The following is a 25,941-nucleotide window of genomic DNA, read 5'->3' on the forward strand; positions in this document are numbered from 1 at the left end:
TCCATCTCCTGGAGTAATGAAAATAAAAACAAATGGGACCTAATTAAAACTTAAAAGCTTTTGCACAGCAAAGGAAACCATAAACAAAATGAAAGGACAATCCACAGAATGGGTGAAAATATTTGCAAATGAAGTGACTGACAAAATATACAAAATAACTCCAAAATATACAAACAGCCCATGCAGCTCAATACCAAAAAAACAAACAACTCCATCAAAAAATGGGCAGACCATCTAAATAGACATTTTTCCAAAGAAGACATATAGGTGGCCAAAAAGTACATGAAAAGATGCTCAACATCACTAATTAGAGTAATGCAAATAGAAAATACAATGACTCATCATTTAATACCAGTCAGAATGGCCATCATTAAAAAAATATACAGATAATAAATGCTGGAGAAGATGTGGAGAAAAGGGAACACTCCTGCACTTTCAGTGGGAATGTAAATTGGTATAACTGCTAGGGAGAACAGTATTGAGGTTCCTTAAAAAACAAAAATAGTTACTATGTGATCCAGCAATCCCATTTGGGTATATACCCAAAGAAAAGTCTAATTCAAAAGATACATGTACCCCAATGGTCAGAACAGCACCATTTACAATAGCCAACACATGGAGGCAACCTATATGCCCGCTGACAGATGAATGGATAAAGAAGATATGGTGTGCATGTGTGCATGCGTGCATACACACACACAATGGAATATTACTCAGCCATAAAAAGAATGAAATAATGCCATTTGCAGCACATGGATGAACCAGGAGATGGTCATATTAAGTGAAGTAAGCCAGACAGCAAAAGACAAATATCCTGTGATATCACTTATATGGAATCTGAGAAAATGATACAAATAATTTTTTTTACAAAACAGAAATAGATTCTCAGACATAAAAAACAACTTATAGTTGCCTAAGGGGAAATATAGGGAGGAATAAATTAGAGTTAAATCAAGGGATAAATTAAGGGATAAATTAAAATATAAACAATATCAAATAGAAAATAAACAAGGGAACTTCTGTATAGCACAGGGAACTACATTTAACAACTTGTAAAAAACTAAAATGGAAAAGAATTGGAAAAATTAAAAATATATATGAATCAATTTGTTGTACACCTGAAACTAACAAAACATTTTAAACCAATCATACTTCAATCAAAAAAATTTTAAAAAAGAAACAGAGTACTAGGGATATAACGTGCAATATGATAAATATAATTAATGCTGCTGTATGTTATATGTGAAAGTTATTGAGTAAAAAACTTCTATTTCTCCAGTTATTCATCTATATGAGATGATGGATGTTCACTGAACTTGTGATAATCATTTAATGATATTTGTAAGTAAAGCATTATGCTGTACACCTTAAACTTATAGTGCTATACTTTATATATATACATATATATATAAAAATATATATTTGTACATTTGAATAAAAGTAGAAGAAAAATTTTCAAAACCAAGAAAGATTTCATATCAACAACATATCTTTACAACTTAGGAAACCAGAAAAAGAACAAATTGACCCAACATAGTAAAAGGAAGAAAATAATAAATATTAGAGCAAACACAAAATAAAGAACAGAAAACCAACAAAGAAACCAAAAGTTAGTTCTCTGAAAATATCAACAAACTTAGTAAATTTTTAGCTAGAGGTACTAATAAGATAAAGAGAAAAGACCCAAATTACTGAAGTCAGACATGAAAGTGAGCACACTATTACAAGATTTATAGTTTTAAAAGGATTATAAAGGATATGAGCAATGTGAGCAATTGTATCCCAATAAATTGGGTAGTCCAGGTGAAATGGAAAAATTCCTAGAAGCAACCAACCTACCACAACTGTATCATGAAGAATTAGAAAATGTGAATAGATCTACAATCAATAAGGAGATTGAATTATTAACCAAAACTCTTCCAACAAAGAAAAGCCCTGGATCCAATGACTTCACTGGTGAATTCTATCAAACATTTCAAGAACTAATATGAACCCATTATGGTGACATTAGAAAACCAGGAATCAATAGGACGTGTTAATGTGAAGAAATTGGAGCATTTGTGTCCTCCTGTTTTTAGAGCTGTGAAAAATAGTACGGTGATGTCTCAAAAAATTAAAATTAGAATTACCATGTAATTCAGCAATTCCATTTCCAAAAGAAATGAAAGCAGGGCCTTGAAGAGATACTTGTACCCCCATTTTCATAGCAGCTTTATTCACAATAACTGAAATGTGAAAGCAACCCAAGTGTCCATCTGTTGATAAAAGGATAAGCAAATAGTGGAATATACATACAATGGATTATTATTCAGTTAAAAAGGAATATATTCTGCAGTGGATGAATTCAACATGGATGAACCTTGAGGACTTCATCTTAAGAGAAATAAACCAGTCAAAAAAAGACAAATACTATATAATTTCACTTATATGAATCAAAATCACAAAGATATAAAATAAAATGGTTGTTTCCAGAGCCTGGAGGCAGGGTATGATGGGAGTTCATTGTTTAATGAAAACAGAATTTGAGTTTACAAGATGAAAAGTGTTAAGTAGGTGGATGGTGGTGACTGCTGAACAATGTAATGAATGCATATTAAAGTCACAAAGTTGTATATTTAAAAATTATCACAAAAGTAAATTTTAAGTGTATTTTAAGATAATCAAAACAGTTTTTAAAGAGAGGGAAGGGCTTCCCTGGTGGCTCAGAGGTAAAGAATCTACCTGGCAAACCCAAAACATGGGTTTGATGCCTGGTCTGGGAAGATCCCACATGCTGTGGAGCAACTAAGCTTGTGTGCCACAACTATTGAGCTTGTGCTCTAGAGTCTGGGAGTTGCAACAACTGAGCCCATGTCCCACAACTACTGAAGCCCACAGCCCTAGAGTCCATGCTCTGCAATAAGAGAAGCCACCTCAATGAGAAGCCTGCACACTGCAACTACAGAGTAGCCCCCACTCACTGCAACTAGAGAAAAGCTTGTGCAACAACAAACACCCAGCACAGCCAAAAATAAAAATAAAGAGAGGAAAGTCTGAGTAAGCTATAAACTCGTAGTTAAAAAATTGTGTTCACATGAAAACCTATATGCAAATATTCACATTTATTAAAAACAGCTCATAAATTGATGAAACAATCAGATATCCTTCAGTTGGTGAATAATTCAAGTTTAGTGCATTCATACAATGGAATACTATTCAGCAATGAAAAAGAACCAGCTACTGACACATGAAACAGTCTTTATGAATCTCAAAAGGAATTACACTGAGTGGAAAAAAGCCAGTCACAACAGGTTGCACACTCTATGATTCTTTTACATATTTTTCTTTTTTTTTTAAATTTTTATTTATTTATTTATTTTTATTAGTTGGAGGCTAATTACTTCACAACATTTCAGTGGGTTTTGTCATACATTGATATGAATCAGCCATAGATTTACACGTATTCCCCATCCCGATCCCCGCTCCCACCTCCCTCTCCACCCGATTCCTCTGGGTCTTCCCAGTGCACCAGGCCCGAGCACTTGTCTCATGCATCCCACCTGGGCTGGTGATCTGTTTCACCATAGATAATGACATTAAAATGACAAAATTACAGAAGTGCAGAAGAGATTATTCATTGAGAAAGTTAGGGTTTGAGGTGAGTTGGATATGCAAGGAAGAGGAATGTGGTTATCAAAGGGCAACAAAAGGAATACTTCTGGTGATTAAACAAGCCTGTATCTTGGTTGTGATGCTGGATCCACAAACACACATATGATAAAACTGCACATAGATCTATATATATTAATACCAAAAAACCCCACACAAAAATGAATATAAGTTGGGGAAATTTGAATAAGATTGGTGGATTGCATCAATTTCAATATCTTGGTTTTGATATCATACCAAAATTTTGAAAGTTTTACCACTGGAGTAAACTGGGTAAAAAGTACACAGGGCTATTTTCTATTATTCCTTACATGTTAACATGCAACCATCTCAAAATAAAAAGTTTAATCTGAAAAATATTCTAGACTATTTTAAAAAATATAATAAATGTATTAAGTATTACTGAATATCATTTATAAGAACAATAGCCCAAATGGCAGAAGGTAGTAAATGGAATTATGTTCTCCTAAGGACTGCAGATGGTGACTGCAGCCATGAAATTAAAAGACGCTTACTCCTTAGAAGGAAAGTGATGACCAACCTAGGTAGCATATTAACAAGCAGAGACATTACTTTGCCAACAAAGGTCCATCTGGTCAAGGCTATGGTTATTCCAGTGGTCATGTATGGATGTGAGAGTTGGACTATCAAGAAAGCTGAGCACTGAAAAATTGATGCTTTTGAACTATGGTGTTGGAGAAGACTCTTGAGAGTCCCCTGGACTGCAAGGAGATCCAACCAGTCCGTCCTAAAGGAAATCAGTCCTGGGTGTTCATTGGAAGGACTGATGCTGAAGCTAAAACTCCAGTACTTTGGCCACCTCATGCGAAGAGTTGACTCACTGGAAAAAGCCCTGATGCTGGGAGGGATTGGGGGCAGGAGGAGAAGGGGACGACAGAGGATGAGATGGTTGGATGGCATCACCAACTCGATGGACATGGGTTTGAGTAAACTCCGGGAATTGGTGATGGACAGGGAGGCCTGGTATGCTGCGATTCATGGGGTCACAAAGAGTCGGACATGACTGAGCGACTGAACTGAACTGAAGGACTTAGTATTCTGTACTCTATACTATGGAATAATGTTAATTTAAGTGGAGTGTAATAAATCAGCAATACCTTTTATTGGTATCCAGGTGAATACAACAACGTAGTCCGAGGCTTGAAATACAGAAAAGTTACTACGGGATTTTTACTAGCCCAGGGAGATTTTGGATATATATCTATAGCTATATCTACATCTATATTCATAAATATGGGCTTCCCTGGTGGCTCAGAGGTTAAAGCGTCTGCCTGCAATGCGGGAGACCTGAGTTTGATCCCTGGGTCGGGAAGATCCCTTGGAGGAGGAAACGGCGACCCACTCCGGTATTCTTGCCTGGAGAATCCCATGGATGGAGGAGCCTGGTGGGCTACAGTCCATGGGGTCGCAAAGAGTTGGACACGACTAAGCGCTATATGGGTATATGGGCATATTCATAAATATAGCTACATCTGTATCTCCAAGGAAACTTTGTCTCAGAAGCATTTAGAATTATCTGAAAAAATTACTTTTAACAAAAGGGTATAGGGATTAATGTAAGCAGTGATTAATAAATTTGAAAAAGTTATATTATTCCCAGGTATTTTTAATTCTGAAAATGTATCTCTAATTATAATATTTATGAATTTGATGTTTAATAATTTTTGTTTATACTATAAGAGATCTTGATGTCTAGATCACAAAGCCATTTATAAGATACTGGAATCTATCTGGTAATGGCAGAGGACATCAACAACTTTTTGAGTTCTGACTTATCAAATACTTAGATTATTTAAAAAGAAAAACACCAAGAATACACAAAAGTGGGTTAAATGATGAAAGATTGGAGGACAGGAGAAGGAGCTAAAGACTATGTTCCAGGAACAGAGCCTACTCTTGATAAACATTTTTTGGCAGACAGGGAGGGAAGGGTAAGAAGAGGAAAATAGGAATTTCACAAAGATAGCCACACACAGAAATTCTTGAGATGGGAGAAGAAATCTAAGTAGCTTGTCTGGGACGCAGATTTTGTGCAAGAAAGGCAACACACACCAAGAGAGGTGTGGTTAAACACTTACTTCAACCCATTGAGGAACAAGTTCTTGTAGTCAACGTTTATTCTAGTGATCTTTTCTTTCGTAAGTTGTTCGATGGTGAACAACCGGCCAATGTGCTGAAAACCAGGAGCTTTGCTCCTGACGTAATCCCTGTCGGAACCTGGTAACCAAATAATCTGCAAGGAGAAACAGGAAGTCTTTCAGTGGATAATCAGCTGTCTAGGTACAAACAGCCTCATGTAGAATGGGAGAAGTCTCATTCCAGCATGAGTAACAGTTTATTGGGAGCAGTGATTCTAGCCCTTGATGAAACAGTCAACCTGACCTAATATTGTCTAGTGAACTCTTGTAATGGGGCTTTCACCAGGGTTGTTCTGGAGCTGAGTTTTCCCAGTTAACACTGTGGGGCGAAGGGTTCACTGTGTCACTACACTACCTAATGTGGATGAGTAGGTGGTAGGTGTGGAGGAGGGGTTGGAATCATAAATATCTCCTCTGGCTGATGATGCTACAAATCATCTTTGAGAAGAGTAATTTCTTGTCAACAGGAAATGCTATTATGACTCATCTGTGGAAAGAGTTCTATTTGCAAAATGATAGACATTTGTTTCATTCATGGCATTCTTCCATATTCTGAGAATTAAAAATATGTGGAATGACTGACTGCCAAAATGCAGAGCTTTCTGGAAAACATGAATAAATTTTCTGCTGAAATCAGAACTTTCTATATCATAAATGAAAGCTGGTATTGAAAGTCTTTGCATTCCCTTTCTCTAAGGCCCTTTCTCTAAGAGATGTATGTTGATGATAGTGCAGGTCATATCATATAGCTATTAAACACATTCCCTTTCAACACAGTGGTGACATTTGGTTTGGAATAGCAAACAGCCTCAATGTTTTCCCTACTGATACAAATGTAACTGGCTCATTCACAGACTGTCACATGTGTTGGGTTGACCAAAAATTTTGTTCTTATCTTTTATTTCCTGTAAGATGGCTTGAGCAGCACTTAGTTGTCTTTAACTTCATTTGAGACAATTTTATTAGCTTGTATTGTGACAGCTGAAATATTCAGTTCAGTTCAGTTCAGTCGCTCAGTCATGTTCGACTCTTTGCGACCCCGTGAATCGCAGCACACCAGGCCTCCCTGTCCATCACCAACTCCCAGAGTTTACTCAAACTCATGTCCATCGAGTCGGTGATGCCATCCAGCCATCTCATCCTCTGTTGTCCCCTTCTCCTCCTGCCCCCAATCCCTCCCCGCATCAGGGTCTTTTCCAATGAGTCAACTCTTCGCATGACGTGGCCAAAGTACTGGAGTTTCAGCTTTAGCATCAGTCCTTCCACTAAAATATTAGTGTGCATTAAAAAAACTTACCAAATTGGAGAATTTTAGTGTCATCACTTCAATATTGAAGAAGAAAGAAAAAAGTCACATTTTTGACATTTTATGCTTTATTTTTCCAAGAAAAGTAAAAACACAACTGAAATGCAAAAAAAGATTTGTGCAGTCTATGGAGAAGGTGCTGTAACTGATGGAACATGTCAAAAGTGGTTTGTGAAGTTTCAAGCTGGAGATTTCTCGCTGGATGATGCTCCATGGTCATAAAGACCAGTTGAAGCTGATAGCAATCAAGTTGAGGTATTAATTGAGACCAATCAATGTTATACCACATGGGAATAGCCAACATACTCAAAATATCCAAATCAAGTGTTAAAATCGTTTGCACCACTGTGGTTATGTTAATTGCTTTGATGTTTGGGTTCCACATAAATTAAGGAAAAAAAAAAACCTTCTTGAAGGTATTTTTGCAAGCAATTCTCTACTGAAACATAATGAAAATGTTTTTTTTTTTTAATGTTCTGTTTTTAAGACATGTTGTGACAGGCGATGAAAACTGGATACTGTACAATAATGTGGAATTGAAGATACCATGGGGCGAGCAAAATGAATTATCACTAAGCACAGCAAAGGCCAATATTCATCCAAAGGAGGTGATGATGTGTATGGCGGGATTGGGAGGGGGCAGGGGGGTTCTCTATTATGAGCTCCTTCCAGAAAATCAAATGATTAATTTTACAAGTACTGCTCCCAACTAGACCAACTGAAAGCAGCACTCGACAACAAGCAACCAGAATTAGTCAAAAGAAAATGAATAATCTTTCATCAGAATAATGCAAAATCGCATGTTTCTTTGATGACCAGGCAAAAACTGTTACAGCTTAGCTGGGAAGTTCTGATTCATCTGCTGTATTTACCAGACATTGCATCTTTGGATTTCCATTTATTTTGGTATTTACAAAATTCTCTTAATGGAAAAAATTTCCATTCCCTGGAAAGCTGTAAATGGTACCTGGAACAGTTCTGCCCCAAAAGATAAGAAGTTTTTGGAAGATTAAATTATGAAGTTGCTTGAAAAGTGGTAAAAGATAAGGCCTCCCAGGTGGTGCAGTGGTAAAGAAACTGCCTGCCAATGCAGGAGATGCAAGAGACATGGGTTCGATCTCTTGGTTGGGAAGATCCCTTGGAGTAGGAAATGGCAACCCACTCTAGTACTCTTGCCTGGAAAATTCCATGGAGAGAAGAACCCAGCAGGTCATAGTCCATGGAGTGGCGAAGAGTCAGACACGACTGAGAGTGTACCTGTACCTCTTTTTTAGTGAAACAAAACAGTGGATATATTATTCAATAAACCTCTTGGTAAAAATAAAATGTGTCTTTCATTTTTACTTAAAAACTGAAGGAAGTTTTGGCCAACCCAGTAGCTATATAAGCAGCCAACTCTATTTTCTATAGGGAGTAGAACCCTTCCAGGGAAGATTACAAGGTAGTTCAGGTTCAAATGCTATGCTACCCACTTCCCAACCTCTACCATAAATACTGAGATAGACGTACCAGATGTTGCTCAATCTTAGAGTCAAGGATCACTCTTACTACAAGGCGGATATACGATGATCTGGCAGGATGTGAACGTGGAGGAGAATTAAGATCAAATATCACCAATTTGTTCGCCTTCCGTGCAATTTCCAATAATTCACTTAGTTTTGGAATCTTCTGATTTCTTGCTCTTTCCCTATCAGCCTTTGATAGAGGTTTCATATTGAAAAATGGTTTGATCTAAAAATATCAGAGAAAACATTAGCTCCTATGAAAAGTATTTTCCAATTCTCATGCTTTTAGCCCCACACCAAGACCTACCGTCATGTTGGTCCACTACTATTCAACCAACCAAGTCTTCTGAAATACTGGTCCAGAGATAACAGTAGCCAAGAAGAGAAACGAAATGTAATCTCCATAGGTAGTGACGGTATTTTCAATGATTTATTCTGTAATAGAATCTGCTGCATTTGAACTGAAGGGCCTTCCTATTTTCCTCCTGAGCTTCCTTTTCAACCTTTTTTTAAACTCAAGGTAATATAATTCAGTTTAGTTTCACTGGTTTCCCACATTTTCTCTCACTGTTGTAGTTATGTGTAGTGCAAAAAATAAAGGACTTTGATTTCAAGCTGAATTGGACTCAATCCTAGCTCTATCACTTACTTGCCTTCCTTGCTGTGAGTGTGTGCCTGCAAAGCGGGAGACCTGGGTTTGATCCCTGTGTCAGGAAGATCCCCTGGAGAAGGAAATGGCAACCCACTCCAGTATTATTGCCTGGAGAACTCCATGGATGGAGGAGCCTGGTAGGCTACAGTCCACAGGGTTGCAGAGTCAGACACGACTGAGCAATTTCACTTCAATCTTGATTTCAGCTTGTGCTTCATCCAGCCTGGCATTTTGCATGATGTACTCTGCATATAAGTTATATAAGCAGGGTGACAATACACAGCCTTGATATACTCCTTTCCTGATTTGGAAAAAGTCCATTTCCCCACGTCTGTTGCTTCCTGACCTGCATACAGATTTCTCAGGAGGCAGGTAAGGTGGTCTGGTATTCCCATGTCTTAAAGAATTTTCCACAGTTTGTTGTGAGCCACACAGTCAAAAGCTTTGGCATAGTCAATAAGGCAGAAATAGATGCGTTTCTGGAACTCTCTTGCTTTCTTGATGATCCAATGGATGTTGGCAATTTGATCTCTGATTCCTCTGCCTTTTCTAAATCCACCTGGAACATCTGGAAGTTCATGGTTCATGTACTGTTGAAACCTGGCTTGGACAATTTTGAGCATTACTTTGCTAGCCTTTTGAGATGAGTGCAATTGTGTGGTAGTTTGAGCATTCTTTGGCATTGCCTTTCTTTGGGATTGGAATGGAAACTGACCTTTTCCAGTCCTGTGGCCACTGCTAAGTTTTCCAAATTTGCTGGCATATTGAGTGCAGCACTTTCACAGCATCATCTTTTAGGATTTGAAATAGCTCAGCAGGAATTCTATCACCTTCACTATCTTTGTTCTTAGTGATGCTTCCTAAGGCCAACTTGACTTCACATTCTAGGATGTCTGGTTCTAGGTGAGTGTGAGTGATCACACAATCATGATTATCTGGGTCGTGAAGATCTTTTTTGTACAGTTCTTCTGTGTATTCTTGCCACCTCTTCTTAATATCTTCTTCTTCTGTTAGGTCCCTACCATTTCTGTCCTTTATTGTGCCCATCTTTGCATGAAATGTTCCCTTGGTATCTCTAATTTTCTTGATGAGATCTCTAGTCTTTTACATTCTATTGTTTTCCTCTATTTCTTTGCATTGATCGCCGAGGAAGGCTTTCTTATCTCTTGCTAGTCTGAACTCTGCATTCAAATGGGAATATCTGTCCTTTTCTCCTTTGCCTTTAGCTTCTCTTCTTTTCTGAGCTATTTTTAAGGCTTCTTCAGACAACTATTTTGCCTTTTTGCATTTCTTATTCTTGGGGATGGTCTTGACCACTGTCTCCTGTACAATGTCACGAACCTCCGTCCATAGTTCCTGAGGCACTCTGTCTATCAGATCCAACCCCTTAAATCTATTTGTCAGTTTCACTGTATAATCGTAAGGGATTTGATTCAGGCCATACCTGAATGGTCTAGTGGTTTTTCCCTACTTTCTTCAATTTCAGTCTGAATTTGGCAATAAGGAGTTCATGATCTGAGCAACAGAGAGCTCCCAGTCTTGTTTTTGCTGGCTGTATAGAGCTTCTCCATCTTTGGCTGCAAAGAATATAAGTGATCTGATTTTAGTATTAACCATCTGGTGATGTCCACATGTCTCTTGCGTTGTTGGAAGAGGGTGTTTGCTATAACCAGTGCGTTCTCTTGGCAAAACTCTGTTGGCCTTTGCCCTGCTTCATTTTGTACTCAAAGGCCAAATTTGCCTGTTACTTCAGGTATCTCTTGACTTCCTATTTTTGTGTTCCAGTCCCCTATGATGAAAAGGACATCTTTTTTGGGTGTTAGTTCTAAAAGGTTTTGTAGGTCTTCATAGAACCATTCAACTTCACCTTCTTCAGCATTACTGGTTGGGGCACAGAGTTGGATTACTGTGATATTGAATGGTTTGCCTTGGAAACAAATAGAAATCATTCTGTCATTTTTGAGATTGCACCCAAGTACTGTATTTCGGACACTTGTTGACTATGAAGACTACTCCATTTCTTCTAAGGGATTCTTGCCCACAGTAGTACATATAATTGTCATCTGAGTTAAATTCGCCCATTCTGGTCCATTTTAGTTCATTGATTCCTAAAATGTTGATGTTTACCCTTGCCATCTCCTGTTTGGCCACTTTCAATTTGCCTTGATCATGGACCTAACATTCCAGGTTCCTATGCAATATTGTTCTTTACAGCATTGGACTTTATTTCCATCACCAGTCACATTCACAACTGGGTGTTGTTGTCTCTTTGGCTCCATCTCGTCATTCTTCTGGAGTTACTTCTCCACTTTCCTCCAGGAGCATATTGGGCATCTACTGACCTGGGGAGTTCATCTTTCAGTATCTTATCTTTTTGCCTTTTCCTACTGTCCATGGGGTTCTCAAGGCAAGAATACTGAAGTGGTTTGCCATTTCAGTAAGTGGTTAACACCCAAGAAGTTTCATTTTTATGCCCCTTTAATTCTGTTCTCTATACTTACTTGTATACTTCTGAGGTCATATTAAAATTCTGGCTTCATATGCTTGTTGCTTTGTAACCTCAATAAAACACTTAGATTCTCAAAATCCTTATTGTCCAAAGTATAAAATGGGAAAGGGGAGGAATGATCTGTGTATTTGTCATGATTATTTTGATTATTAAATATGATAAGATATTTTCTGGGTCTAGGAGCATGTCTGGTACACAGAATATTGCATAATTCAAAATAATTCCCTCACTCTACTGCTTCTACTGAGTATAACTTTTTCACAGCAGGAACAGTCATTTTTTTTTTTTTGTATTACACAACATTACATCTTATACCTCAGTCCATATATGTGAAGTGAAAGTGAAAGTCACTCATTCGTGTCCGACTCTTTGGGACCCCATGAACTACACAGTCTGTGGAATTCTCCAGGCCAGAATACTGGAGTGGGTAGCCTTTCCCTTCTCCAGGGGATCTTCCCAACCCAGGAATGGAACCCAGGTCTCCTGCATTGCAACTGGATTTTTTACCAGCTGAGCCACAAGGGAAGCCAAAGAATACTAGAGTGGGTAGCCTATCCCTTCTCCAGTGGATCTTCCTGACCCAGGAATCGAACCAGGGTCTCCTGCATCGCAGGCGGATTCTTTACTGAGCCATCAGGGAAGCTCAGTCCATATATATATTGCCTATATTAAACTTAGTAGATGGCTACTTTTACCATCATTTTCCAATTTCAGATCACTTGTTGGTGAAGTAAATGGTAGAAGGTTCTCTCTCAGGAGAAGGAAGCAGTAGCTACCTCACATTTTTTCAAGACTAGCAATCTTTCTCTCGACATAAATTTATCTTCAATCTAATTCCACCCTTTGTATTTCTTCTTATTCCCATACACCCTAAGAAAGCTACCCTTTCTCACTTTTTTCTCAAGAAAGAAAGAATCACTTCATAATATCCACAAGGCAGAATATCAGTGTTGAATTAAACCATAGTTTAGACATGAGCAGAAGTTAATAATTAAGGGTTTTCTTAATCGTCATGAAAAGAGAAATCTGCTTCAGAATTCAAGATTTTGTTAGACTCTACCTGTTCTAGACAAAATGATTCACTTAACTGTTGTGGAAAAACTGGGTGGGAAAAGATCAAGATAGGATTTAAATAATTCATTTGTGCATAATTTCTAAAATGCCCCTAAATGGCAAAAGGCATAGGAAATGCTCTATACAAGGACATTCATGTAGCCTTTCTTTTTAAGAATAACTTGGACAAAAAAATGAAGTAGCAAGAACCATCAAGATTAACAGGAGAGCTTAAAACTAGATCTGAGTAGGTTTTAAGAAGTAATAGCTTAAGTTAACAAAGCCTCATTTTAAAAATATTTAAAATAAGCTGGAATGCTGTTGCTGTTTAGCCAACAAGCTTTGTCTGATTCTTTTGAGACTCCATGGGCTGCCATGGGATTTTCCAGGCAAGAATACTGGAGTGGGTTGCCATTTCTTTCTCCAGGGGATCTTCCTGACCCAGCAATCGAACCTGTGGCTTTTGCCATATCTCCTATTGCAGGTGGGTTCTTTACTGCTGAGCCACCAGGGAAGTCCCAAGCTGGAATGGGTCAAAGCCAGTTTAGACTATCTGTAACCTGTGGCTTAGTATTTTAAAAAATCTCCAGTAAGTAACAAGCCAGAATGAAAACAAACTTAAGTTCTCCACAAAAACATCTTGTTCCTCAAGTGAAAAACAGTATTAAAAGGTTTTCAGTTCTCTATGCTTAGGCTTAGAGAAATTACAAGTAGAAGGGCTGCTGGATGATCCAATGTATCAATTGGTTAAGAAACATGACAATTAGGGTTGTGACCAAAATGGCATGGTAGAAAAACCCTGAGCTCTCCTTCTCCCAAGAGCATACCAACATTATAACCACTGAAAGAGCAAGTATCTATGAGAACCACCTGAAGACAAACAGAAAATATTTTAACAACTCCAGATATAAAAAAGGAAGCTAGAGACATGGTAGTGTGAAGATCCATACATCAGGGAGGCAATTCACAAAAGGAAGGATAATAATTGAAGAATATTCTCCCCAAGAAGCAAGTAGTCTGAGCCCCACACAAGACTGTCTAGCTCAAGGGTCCTGTACTGGGAAGAAGAGCCTCCAAAATGTCTGACTTTGAAGGCCTGCAGTGTTTGTATACTAGAGAGCAGGGAGGTTAAAGTAAATAGATACTCTGCTCTTTCAGGGTGCCCACAAACACCTCACATGCTCTGAGACCCACCACAAAGGCAATAATTTGAAAGGAGCCTAGTCAAACTTATTTGCCAATCTTGGCAGAGCCACTGGAGAGGCAGTAGGAAATTGGGAGTCGCCCTGGGAACACTGACACCGGCAGCAGCTGCATTTGGGATCTGCTTCTACCACAGAAGCACTGGTGCTGGAAAGCACCATTTTGGATGCCTCCCTCTCACGTATTGGTTCCAGGGCATAGCCTGCCCACTAGACTTCCAAGCCATTACCATCCCCAGGAAACTCCCTGATCAGGCTATCCAGCCAGCTGCTCTAGGATCTAGCCCTGCCCACTGCCAGGTCAGAATCAGCCCCAGAAGCCCCTAAGCCACATATCCAGTTATGCTGGGAAACGATCCCTGTAAGGTAAGAAAGTTAGAGAAGGCGGGGTTCAGAAAAAGAACGAGACCGAGACCGGCACTTTATAGGAACAGATCACCTTTAATGAGGCGAGAAGGGGTAGCAGTCAGATTAGCGAGCTGCTGAACTTATCCAAGAAAAGATTAAGTAAATATAGGCATGTATGTGGAAAGTTACTGTCTTAAGGGGGCCTGTTCTTCTCCAAGGTTGTTGGGAGTAGTTACCTCTTAAATGGCTGGGGCAAGGAATTTTGGAGATTGGCCAGAAGCTGGACCAGCTGGGAGCTGGACATAATCAACCTTAATGTCCATGTTTTTCTTCGGGTGAGAGAGTTCTTTGTTTTGCATAGAATGGTGGGGAGGACCTGGAGGGGAGTTTTAGCTCCAGGCTATTTTGAGCCGTGTAACTTTCCTTCAATCCCATCACAAGAAGTCTGGTACCATCCCTGAAAACACAGGTAGCTGCTCTAGGACCAGACCTTGTCCACAAGATGAATGGTAGCCACTATACAAGGCAGGGTTAGGCAGCCAAATGGGCAAGGGCCAGTCTTGCCTAAAAATGTGCTCATAGTAGCTGACCTATCACAACAGAAGGGCCCTTGCAGCCCAGATTGCGGGGTTGGGTGGGGGGCACTCCTAAAGCATATAGCTAAGGTGATTAGAAGGAACTGTGCTGCTGGGCACCATAGGACATCTCTAACATTAATTCATTTATCCAAGATCAGGAAATGTAACTTAGAACTACCCAATATTTAGAAATAATCATTGAGAACCTGGTAAAATGAGAAGACCGAGGAAAATGTTCCAAACAGAGAAACAAGAAAAAGACCCTAAAGATGAATTAAGAAAACCTGAGATGAGCAATTTACCTGATAAAGAGCTCAAGGTAATGTCCATAAAGATATTCAATGAACAGAGAAGAGGAGAAGAATGGATAAAAATAGTGGGAAGTTGAACAAAGAGAAAATATAAAGAAGAACCAAACAGAGCTGAAGAATACAATAAATGAAATAAAAATAAACCAGAAGAATCAATAGGAAATTAGATAATACAGAGGAATAGCTCAGTGAATTAGAAGGTAGACAGAATAGTAGAAATCACCCAAGTTAAAAAGAAAACAGGAAAAAAATTTTTTTCCTGGTGACTGTTTAAGAAACTTCTGAAATTACATCAGGCATACTAACATTCACATTCATTATGGAGGTGTCAGAAGGAGAAAAGATTTTTTTTAAATGACAGAAAAAAATTTTTAACTTTAATTGGAGAATAATTACAATATTGTGATGGCCTCTGGCATACATCACCAGATGGTCGACACCGAAATCAGATTGATGTATTCTTTGCAGCCAAAGATGAAGAAGCTCTATATAGTCAGCAAAAACAAGACGGGGAGCTGGCTGTGGCTCAGATCATGAACTCCTTATTGCCAAATTCAGACTGAAATTGAAGAAAGTGGAGAAAATCACTAGACCATTCATGTATGACCTAAATCAAATCCCTTATGACTATACAGTGGGAGTGAGAAATAGGTTTAAGGGACTAGATCTGATAGACAGAGTGCCTGAAGAACTATAGATGGAGGTTCATGACATTGTACAGGAGACAGGAATCAAGACCATCCCCAAGAAAAAGAAATGCAAAAAAGCAAAATGGCTGTCTGAGGAGGCCTTACAAATAGCTGTGAAAAGAAGGGAAGCGAAAAGCAAAGGAGAAAAGGAAAGATATTCCCATTTGAATGCAGAGTTCCAAAGAATAGCAAGGAGAGACAAGAAAGCCTTCCTCAGGGATCAATGCAAAGAAATAGAGGAAAACAATAGAATGGGAAAGACTAGAGATCTCATCAAGAAAATTAGAGATACCAAGGGAACATTTCATGCAAAGATGGGCACAATAAAGGACAGAAATGGTAGGGACCTAACAGAAGAAGAAGATATTAAGAAGAGGTGGCAAGAATACACAGAAGAACTGTACAAAAAAGATCTTCATGACCCAGATAATCACGATGATGTGACCACTCACTTAGAGCCAGACATCCTAGAATGTGAAGTCAAGTTGGCCTTAGGAAGTATCACTATGAACAAAGCTAGTGGAGGTGATGGAATTCCAGTTTAGCTATTTCAAATCCTAAAAGACGATGCTGTGAAAGTGCTGCACTCAATATGCCAGCAAATTTGGAAAACTCAGCGGTGGCCACAGGACTGGAAAAGGTCAGTTTTCATTCCAATCCCAAAGAAAGGCAATGCCAAAGAATGCTCAAACTACCACGTAATTGCACTCATCTCACACACTAGTAAAGTAATGCTCAAAATTCTCCAAGCCAGGCTTCCGCAATATGTGAACCGTGAACTTTCAGATGTTCAAGATGGTTTTAGAAAAGGCAGAGGAACCAGAGATCAAATTGCCAACATCTAATGGATCATCGAAAAAGCAAAAGAGTTCCAGAAAAGCATCTATTTCTGCTTTATTGACTATGCCAAAGCCTTTGACTGTGTGGATCACAATAAACTGTGGAGAATTCTGAGAGAGATGGGAATACCAGACCACCTGACCTGCCTCTTGAGAAACCTGTATGCAGGTCAGGAAGCAACAGTTAGAACTGGACATGGAACAACAGACTGGTTCCAAATAGGAAAAGGAGTACGTTAAGGCTGTATATTGTCACCCTGCTTATTTAACTTATATGCAGATTACAAAATAAGAAAATGCTGGGCTGGAGGAAGCACAAGCTGGAATCAAGATTGCCGGGACAAATATCAATAATCTCAGATATGCAGATGATACCAACCTTATGGCAGACAGCGAAGAAGAACTAAAGAGCCTCTTGATGAAAGTGAAAGAGGAGAGTGAAAAAGTTGGCTTAAAGCTCAACATTCAGAAAACTAAGATCATATCATCCTGTCCTATCACTTCATGGGAAATAGATGGGGAAACAGTGGAAACAGTGGCTGACTTTATTTTTCTGGGCTCAAAAATCACTGCAGATGGTGACCACAGCCATGAAATGAAAAGATGCTTACTCCTTGGAAGGAAAGTTACGACCAACCTAGACAGCATATTAAAAAGCAGAGACATTACTTCATCAACAAAGATCCATCTGGTCAAGGCTATGGTTTTTCCAGTCGTCATGTATGGATGTGAGAGTTGGACTATAAAGAAAGCTGAGTGCTGAAGAACTGATGCTTTTGAACTGTGGTGTTGGAGAAGACTCTTGAGAGTCCCTTGGACTGTAATGAGATCCAACCAGTCCATCCTAAAGGAGATCAGTCCTGGGTGTTCATTGATAGGACTGATGTTGAAGCTGAACCTCCAATACTTTGGCCACCTGATGCGAACAGCTGACTCATTTGAAAAGACCATGATGCTGGGAAAGATTGAGGGCAGGAGGAGAAGGGGACGACAGAGGATGAGAATGTTGGATGGCATCACCAAGTCAATGGACATGTGTTTGGGTGGACTCCGGGAGTTGGTGATGGAAAGGGAGGCCTGGGTGGTTCATGGGGTCGCAAAGAGTCAAACACGAGTGAGTGACTGAAGTGAACTGAACTGGCATACATCAACATAAATCTTCCTCAGGCATACATGCTGACTCCACCCCTCCTGGCTGTCTCAGAGCACTGGCTTTGGGTTTCCTGCAGCATATATCAAACTCCCACTGGGTATCTAATTTATACATGGTATTGTATATGTTTCAGTGCTATCATCTCAAATCATCCCACTCTCTCCTTCTCTCACTGAGTCTAAAAGTCTGTTCTTTATAACTGTGTCTCCTCTACTGTCCTGCATGCAGGACTGTCAGTACTATTTTTCTAGATTCCATATATATGTGTTAATATACAGTATTTGTTTTTCTCTTTCTGACTTTCTTTACTCTGTATAATAGGCTCAACGTTCATCCACCTCATTAGAATTGTTTCAAATGTGTTCCTTTTAATAGCTGAGTAATATTCCATTGTGTATATGTATCACAATTTTCTTATCCATTTATCTGCTGATGGACATCTAGGTCTCTTTCACGTCCTAGCTATTGTAGATAATCCTGCAATGAACGCTGGGGTACGTGTGTCTTTTTCAATTATGGTTTCCTCAGGATATATGCCCAGTACCAGCAGTGGGACTGTTGAGTAGTATGACAGCTTTATTCTTAGTTTTTTTTAAGCACTCTCCATATTTTTCTTCATAGTAGTTTTATCAGTTTGCATTCCCACCAAGAGTGTATGAGGGTTCCCTTTTCCCCACACCCTCTCTAGCATTTATTGCTTGTAGACTTTTTAACGATAGCCATCCTGACTAGTGTGAGAGGATACATCATTGTAGCTTTGATTTGCATTTCTCTAATAATGGGCAATGCAGAGCATCTTTTCATGTGTTTATTAGCCATCTGTATGTCTTCTTCTGAAGACAGTTATTCAGAAGAACTGTCTGTTTAGGTCTTTTAAAAGTGGCAGAAAACTTATTTGAAGACATGATAGCTAAAAATTTCCCTAACCTGGGAAAGGAAACAAATATGCAGATCCAGAAAGCACGTAGTTCCAAATAAAACAAACCCAAACAGATCCACCCCAAGACATATTAAAGTTAAAATGGTAAAAAAAATAAAGAAAAAAATCTTAAAATCAGCAAGGGAAAGACAACCAATTATGTACAAGGGAACTCTCATAAGACTATCACCTAGCATTTCAGGAGAAATTTGCAGGCCAGAAGGAAGTGGCATGAAATAGTCAAAGTGATGGAGGACAAAATCTATAGCCAAAAAGAGTCTACCCAGTAAGTTTATTATTTAGATTTGAAGGAGAGATAAAGAATTTTCCAGATAAGCAAAAGCTAAATAAGAAAAGTTAAAGGGACTTCTCTAAGTGGAAAAGAAAGATGACACCTAGAAATATGAAAATTACAAAAGGAAAAATCTCATTGGTAAAGGCAAACATTATCTAAAGGTAGCAGATCTGACCTTTACAAACTTAGTAGTAAAGTTACAAGAAGAAAGTTGCAAAATCATCTATATCTACAATAAATGGTTAATTGAAACATAAAATAAAAATATGTAAAATATGTTAGCACATTAAATACGGGGAGTAGGCAGGAGGTAAAAATGTAAGTTTGCTATAATATACTTGAACTTAAGAGATCAATAACTTAAAATAATCACACACACATGCATGGACTCCATGCTAACCACAAACCAAATATTTCTAACACATACACAAAAAAGAGAAATGAGTTCAAACATAACACTAAGATAGTCATCAAATCACTAGAGAGATAAAAAGAAGAAAAAAAACTAAAAAATAACTACAACAACTTGTTTGCATAGCAATAAGTATTAACTATCAATGATTTATTTAAATCTAAATTAACTAAAAGGTCATAGAGTAGAACAGTGGACAGAAAACCAGACCCATGTACAAGCTAGGGCTTCTCTGGTGGCTTAGCCAGTAAAGAATCCACCTGCAATGCAGAAGACCTGGATTCAATCCCTGGGTCAGGAATATCCCCTGGAAAAGGAAATGGCTACCCGCTCAAGTATTCTTCCCTAGAGAATCCCATGGACAGAGGAGCCTACTGGGCTATAGTCCACAAGGTTGCAAAGAGTTGAACATGACTGAGTGACTAAGCATGCATACACGTATATATAAGTTACCTACAAGAGAATCACTTCAGATCTACAGACACATACAGATTGAGAGTCAGAGAATTAAAAAAGCTATTTCATGGAAAAAAAAAAAAAGCTGGGGTAGCAAGACTACATAACAAAATTGACTTTGAAACAAAAACTTTAACAAGAAACAAAGAGGGACATTACATAAAGGTAAAGGGATGAATCCAATAAGAAGCTATAACATTGTAAATGGAGAAATGGAGAAACAACGGAAACAGTGACAGGCTTTATTTTCTAGGGCTCTAAAATCACTGCAGGTGGTGACTGCAGCCATGAAATTAAAAGACACTTGCTTCTTGGAAGAAAAGCTGTGGCCAACCTAGACAGCATATTAAAAAGCAGAGATGTTACTTTGCCAACAAAGGTCCATCTAATCAAAGCTATGGTTTTTCCAATAGTTATGCATGGATGTGAGAGTTGGACTATAAAGAAAGCTGAGAACCGAAGAATTGATGCTTTTGAACTGTGGTACTGGAGAAGACTCTTGAGAGTACCTTGGACTGCAAGGAGATCCAGCCAATCAATCCTAAAAGAAATCAGTCCTGAAAATTCACTGGAAGGACTGATGTTGAAGCTGAAACTCCAATACTTTGGCCACCTGATGAGAAGAACTGACTCACTGGAAAAGACCCTGATGCTAGGAAAAATTGAAGGCAGAAGGGGACAACAGAGGATGAGATGGCTGGATGGCATCACCGACTCGATGGACATGAATTTGAGCAAGCTGCAGGAGTTAATGAGGGACAGTGAAGCCTGGTGTGCTGCAGTCCATGGGGTCACAAAGAGTCAGACATGACTGAGTGACTGAAATAACTAACTAACATCATAAATATATGCGTACCCACTGTGAAGTGAAGTGAAGTCACTCAGTCGTGTCCGACTCTTTGCGACCCCATGGACCGTAGCCTGCCAGGCTCCTCCTGCAGTCCACAGGATTTTCCAGGCAAGAATACTGGAGTGGGTTGCCATTTCCTTCTCTAGGGGATCTTCCCAACCCAGGGATCGAACCCAGGTCTCCCACATTGTAGGCAGATGCTTTTACCGCCTGAGCCCCCAGGGAAGTCCCACTGTAGGAGCACCTAAACATATAATGCAATATTAATGAACATTAAGAAACAAACTGAGGGTAACACAATAATGGTGGGGGTATTTTAGGACCTTACTTACTTTGACGCACAGATCACCCTAACAGAAAATCAATAAGGAAACAGCCTACTTAAATGACACATCTGAACAAATAATAAACATATTTAGAACATTCCATTCAGAAACAGACTATGATTCTTTTGAAGGGTACATGGAACATTTTCTAGGATAGATTATATGCCAGGCCACAAATCAAGTCTCAATAAATAGAGGATGAAATCATATCAAGTACCTTTATAAACCACAAAAGTATGAAATTAGAATTCAACTACAAAAAAAAAAATTACAAAAACTACAAACACATGGAGGCTAAACAATAAGCAACTGAACAACCAATGAGTAAACCACGGGTCACAAACATGAAATTTAAAAAATACCTAGAGTGACAGTACCCAGGGCTTCCCTGGTAGCTCAGACAGTTAAGCGTCTGCCTACAATGCAGGAGACCAGGGTTTGATCCCTGGGTCGGGAAGATCCCCTGGAGAAGGAAATGGCAACCCACTCCAGTATTCATGCCTAGAAAATCTCATGGACCAACGAGCCTGGTGGGCTACAGAACATGGCATGGGGTCTTAAAGAGTCGGACATGACTGAGCAACTTCACCTTCACTGAGAGTGACGGTGGCAGCAGTGGCATTTGCTATTCAGAGCTGTTGAGACACCTCTGTGGCAGCTGGTGAAACAGGTGGCTTGCATGGACTTGGGTAGAGGTTGCCAGCCTGCCACCACAGCCTCAGTGCCCATAGTCCCTGGCAGGTGCATTGGGACACCAAGATGCATCTTCCCCCTCTTGCTGCCATGGGGGCCTAGGCCCCCATCCACCTCCCACATCCTCTTGTCGTCCACACCGCTGTACTTCCTCTCTGGATTTCGGACCCCTGGCCTCACCCTTGAAACATGACTTGTGACTTCAAACCTGGGGACCTCATCTTTGTCGAGATGAATGGTTATCCTCATTGGCCAGCTCATAAATGAGGTTCCTGATAGAGCTGTAAAACCACCCAGAAAAAACTAACTACCCATTTTCTTTTTTGGAACTCGCAGGACTGCTTTTTTGGGCCCCAAAGACATATTTCCTTACTCAGAAAATAGGGAAAAGTACAGCGAACCAAATAAACAAAAAGCCTTTAGTGAAGGCGTAAGAGAGATGAACAATTCGAAAGTGAAACTTTCAAGTCAACAAGCATCAGCTAAACAATCAAATGTGCCATCTGATGTTGAAGTTCAAGAAAAAGAAACTATTGTTTTAAAGGAAAATACTGACCATGAAGAAAAAGCCAGCAATGAAGATGTGACTAAAGCAATTGACATAACCACACCCAAAGCTACCAGAAGAGGGAGAAAGAGAAAACCAGAAAAACAAGCAGAAACTGAGCAGGAAGGAGTAGTGACTACAGCAAAAGCGTCTGTTGATCTAAAAGTGAGTTCTAAAAGAGGACGACCTGCAGCTACGGAAGTCAAGATTTCAAAACCAAGAGACAGACCCCAAATGGTAAAATAGCCCTGTCCTTCAGAAAGTGACAGGGTGACTGAAGAAGACAAAAGTAAAAAAAGGGGGCAAGAGGAAAAAGAACCTAAAAAGCAGCTTAAAAAGGATGAAAAGGGTCAGAAGGAGGAAAAGAGCCAAATAAAAAAGGAAAAATAGGAAGCTGAATTTAAAAGAAAAAATTTAGCTAAAACAGGGGTTACATCAACCTCTGATTCTGAAGAGGAAAGAAATGAAAGAAAGTTTCAGACTGCTCATGGAAGGAATATGCTCAAAGGCCAACCAACATGAGAAAGAAGCAACACATAGAAAATGCAAGCAAGAGGAACAAATGGAAATTGAGCATCAAAACAACATGTAATATACAGTAATAAAAAAATACATCTCATTTTAGGCTCCAAGCATTAATCCAGTTACTGAAAAGAGAATACAAGTAGAGCAAACAAGAAATGAAGATCTTCAGAGAGACTCATTGGACTGAATTTCTTTCTTCTCTCCCTTGATGGAAGAATGTTCCAGATTCTAAATTGAGGACTTCATTAATGGCATTACTATTGTGTTATAATCATTAAAAAAGAACACTTCCTGTAAGGTACACACTACATACTAAGGTTGGCCATCATTCCTGTTAACAGTCTTCACTTCACCAAGCTTAAAATGAAGCTTTGTGTTTGAAAGCTATAAATAAACTCAGATAAAGGTAGTGGTTGTACATTATTTCATTTAGAAAATATAAAATTTCAATTTGTTTTGAAGGTAGGTGCTAAACTGAAGTAGTTTTAACCCCAGAGAATGGGGCAGTTATGCCCTTCTCTGACATTCCTTTGCTGTTTAATTCTCTAGAATATTAATAACTGTTTTTTAATCTTGAAAGATTAAACAGCATAACTATTAAGAAAACAAAAATGAAACTGTAACTAAGATTTCAAAATAAACTTTTGTTTTTTTAAAAAACAAACATGAAAAAAGAATACCTGGTGACAAATGAAAATGAAGCACAAAGATCCAAAATCTCTTGGATATAAAAAAGCAGTTCTAAGAAGGATGTTTATAGTGATACAAGCCTATCTCAGAAAAAGAGAAAATCTGAAATCATGAACCAAAAGAAAGCAAAAAAAAAAAAAAAAAAAAAAAAGGCAAAATCTAATGTTAGTAGAAGGAAAGATATTATGAAGATTAGAGCAAAAATAAATAAAATACAGATAAAAACTACAGGATAGATAATTGTGGCTCAGATGGTAAAGAATCTGCCTGCAATGCAGGAGACCCAGGTTTGATCGCTGGGTCAGGAAGATCCCCTGGAGAAGGGAATGGCAGCCAACTCCAGTATCCTTGCCTAGGAAATCCCATGAACAAAAGAGCCTAGTGGGTTGCAGTCAATGCGACCACAAAGAGTCAGACACGACTGAGGAACTTAACACAACAACAAGGGATGGTTCTTTGAAAAGAAAAACGAAATTCATAAAACTTCTGCCAGACTCATCAAGAAAACTTATGGAGGGCCCAAACAAAATTAGAAATGAAAGAGAAGTTACAACTGACACCACAGAGGTACAAAAGATCAGATTACTGCAGACAAAATGGACAACGTAGAATTGTTGTACATCTTACCAATGTACACTCTGTCACAAATGAATGTGGAAGAAACAGAAAGCATGAACAGAACAATTATTAGTAATGAAACTGATAAGCAAAAAACTCCCTACAACAAAATCCCTGCCAGTTTCACAGGTGAATTATACCAAACTTTTACAGAAGAATTAACACCTGTCCTTTTCAAGCTGTTCCACAAGTTTCATTTATGTGTGGAATCTAAAAACCAAAACACTTTGACAAAATTCAGCACTCATTTATGATTAAAACTCTTCAAAAAATGGGCATAGAAGGAACCTACCTCAACATAGTAAAGGCCTCAACATATTATAAGCCTACAGCAAACATTATTCTCAATGGTAAAAAACTGAAAGCATTCCCCCGAAGATCAGGAACAAGACAAGGGTGTCCACTTTCATCACTATTATTCAACATAGTTCTGGAAGTCCTAGCTACAGCAATCAGAGAAGAAAAAGAAATAAAAGGAATCCAAATGAAAAAGAAGAAGAACAGCTCTCACTGTTTGCAGATGACATGATACTGTACATAGAAAACCCTAAAGATAGTATCAGAAAATTACTAGAGTTAATCAGTGAATTTAGCAAAGTTGCAGGATACAAAATCAATACACAGAAATCACTTGCATTTCTATATACTAACAATGAAAAATCAGAAAGAGAAATTAAGGAATCAATCCCATTCACCATTGCAACAAAAAGAATTAAATATCTCAGAATAAACTTACCTGAGGAGATAAAAGAACTGCACACAGAAAATTATAAGACACTGGTGAAAGAAATCAAAGACAACATAAACAGATGGAGAGATATTCCATGTTCCTGGGTAGGAAGAATCAATATTGTGAAAATGACTATACTACCAAATGCAATCTACAGATTCAGTGCAATCTCTATCAAATTACCAATGGCATTTTCCACAGAACTGGAACAAAACATTTCACAATTCATATGGAAACACAAAAGACCCCAAAAAGCCAAAGTAGTCTTGAGAAAGAATAGTGGAGCTGGAGGAATCAAGCTTCCTGACTTCAGATTATACTACAAAGCTACTGTCATCAAGACAGTATGGTACTGGCACAAAAACAGAACCATAGACCAATGGAACAAGAATGAAAGCCCAGAAATAAACCCATGCATCTATGGGTATCTTATTTTTGACAAAGGAGGCAAGAAAATACAAAGGGGCAAAGACAGCCTCTTCAATAAATGGTGCTGGGAAAATTGGACAGCTACATGTAAAAGAATGAAATTAGAACACTTCCTAACACCATACACAAAGATAAACTCAAAATGGATTAAAGGCCTAAATGTAAGACCAGAAACTATAAAACTTGTAGGGGAAAACAGGCAGAACACTTGATGACATAAGTCAAAGCAAGATTCTCTATGATGTACTTCCTAGAGTAACAGAAATAAAAACAAAACTAAACAAGTGGGACCTGATTAAATCAAAAGCTTTTGCACAGCAAAGGAAACTGTAAGCAAGGTGAAAAGACAACCCTCAGAACGGGAGAAAATGATAGCAAATGAAACAACTGACAAAGAATTCATTTTCAAAATATACAAGAAGCTCATACAATTCAATGCCAGAAAAACAAACAACCCAATGAAAAAGTGGGAAAAAGACCTAAACAGACATTTCATTAA

At 38.6% G+C, this 25,941-nt stretch overlaps 1 protein-coding gene and 1 pseudogene across 1 annotated transcript in view; one reads left to right on the forward strand and one right to left on the reverse strand.

Annotated features, from left to right (window-relative positions):
• GDPD4 (glycerophosphodiester phosphodiesterase domain containing 4) overlaps positions 1 to 25,941 on the reverse strand; it is a 156,458-nt gene that overhangs the window by 16,251 nt on the left and 114,266 nt on the right. Inside the window, exons 12-13 of the mRNA XM_061149099.1 lie at positions 8,623 to 8,844; positions 5,748 to 5,902 (exon numbers count right to left, since the gene is read on the reverse strand). Of these exons, the coding sequence (XP_061005082.1) occupies positions 5,748 to 5,902; positions 8,623 to 8,844 (377 nt within the window). The remainder of the gene's footprint in view (positions 1 to 5,747; positions 5,903 to 8,622; positions 8,845 to 25,941) is intronic.
• On the forward strand, positions 22,093 to 23,052 carry LOC133054744 (PC4 and SFRS1-interacting protein-like; annotated as a pseudogene).

This window comes from Dama dama, chromosome 1, assembly GCF_033118175.1.
Source record: "Dama dama isolate Ldn47 chromosome 1, ASM3311817v1, whole genome shotgun sequence".
NCBI classification, from domain to species: Eukaryota; Metazoa; Chordata; class Mammalia; order Artiodactyla; family Cervidae; genus Dama; species Dama dama.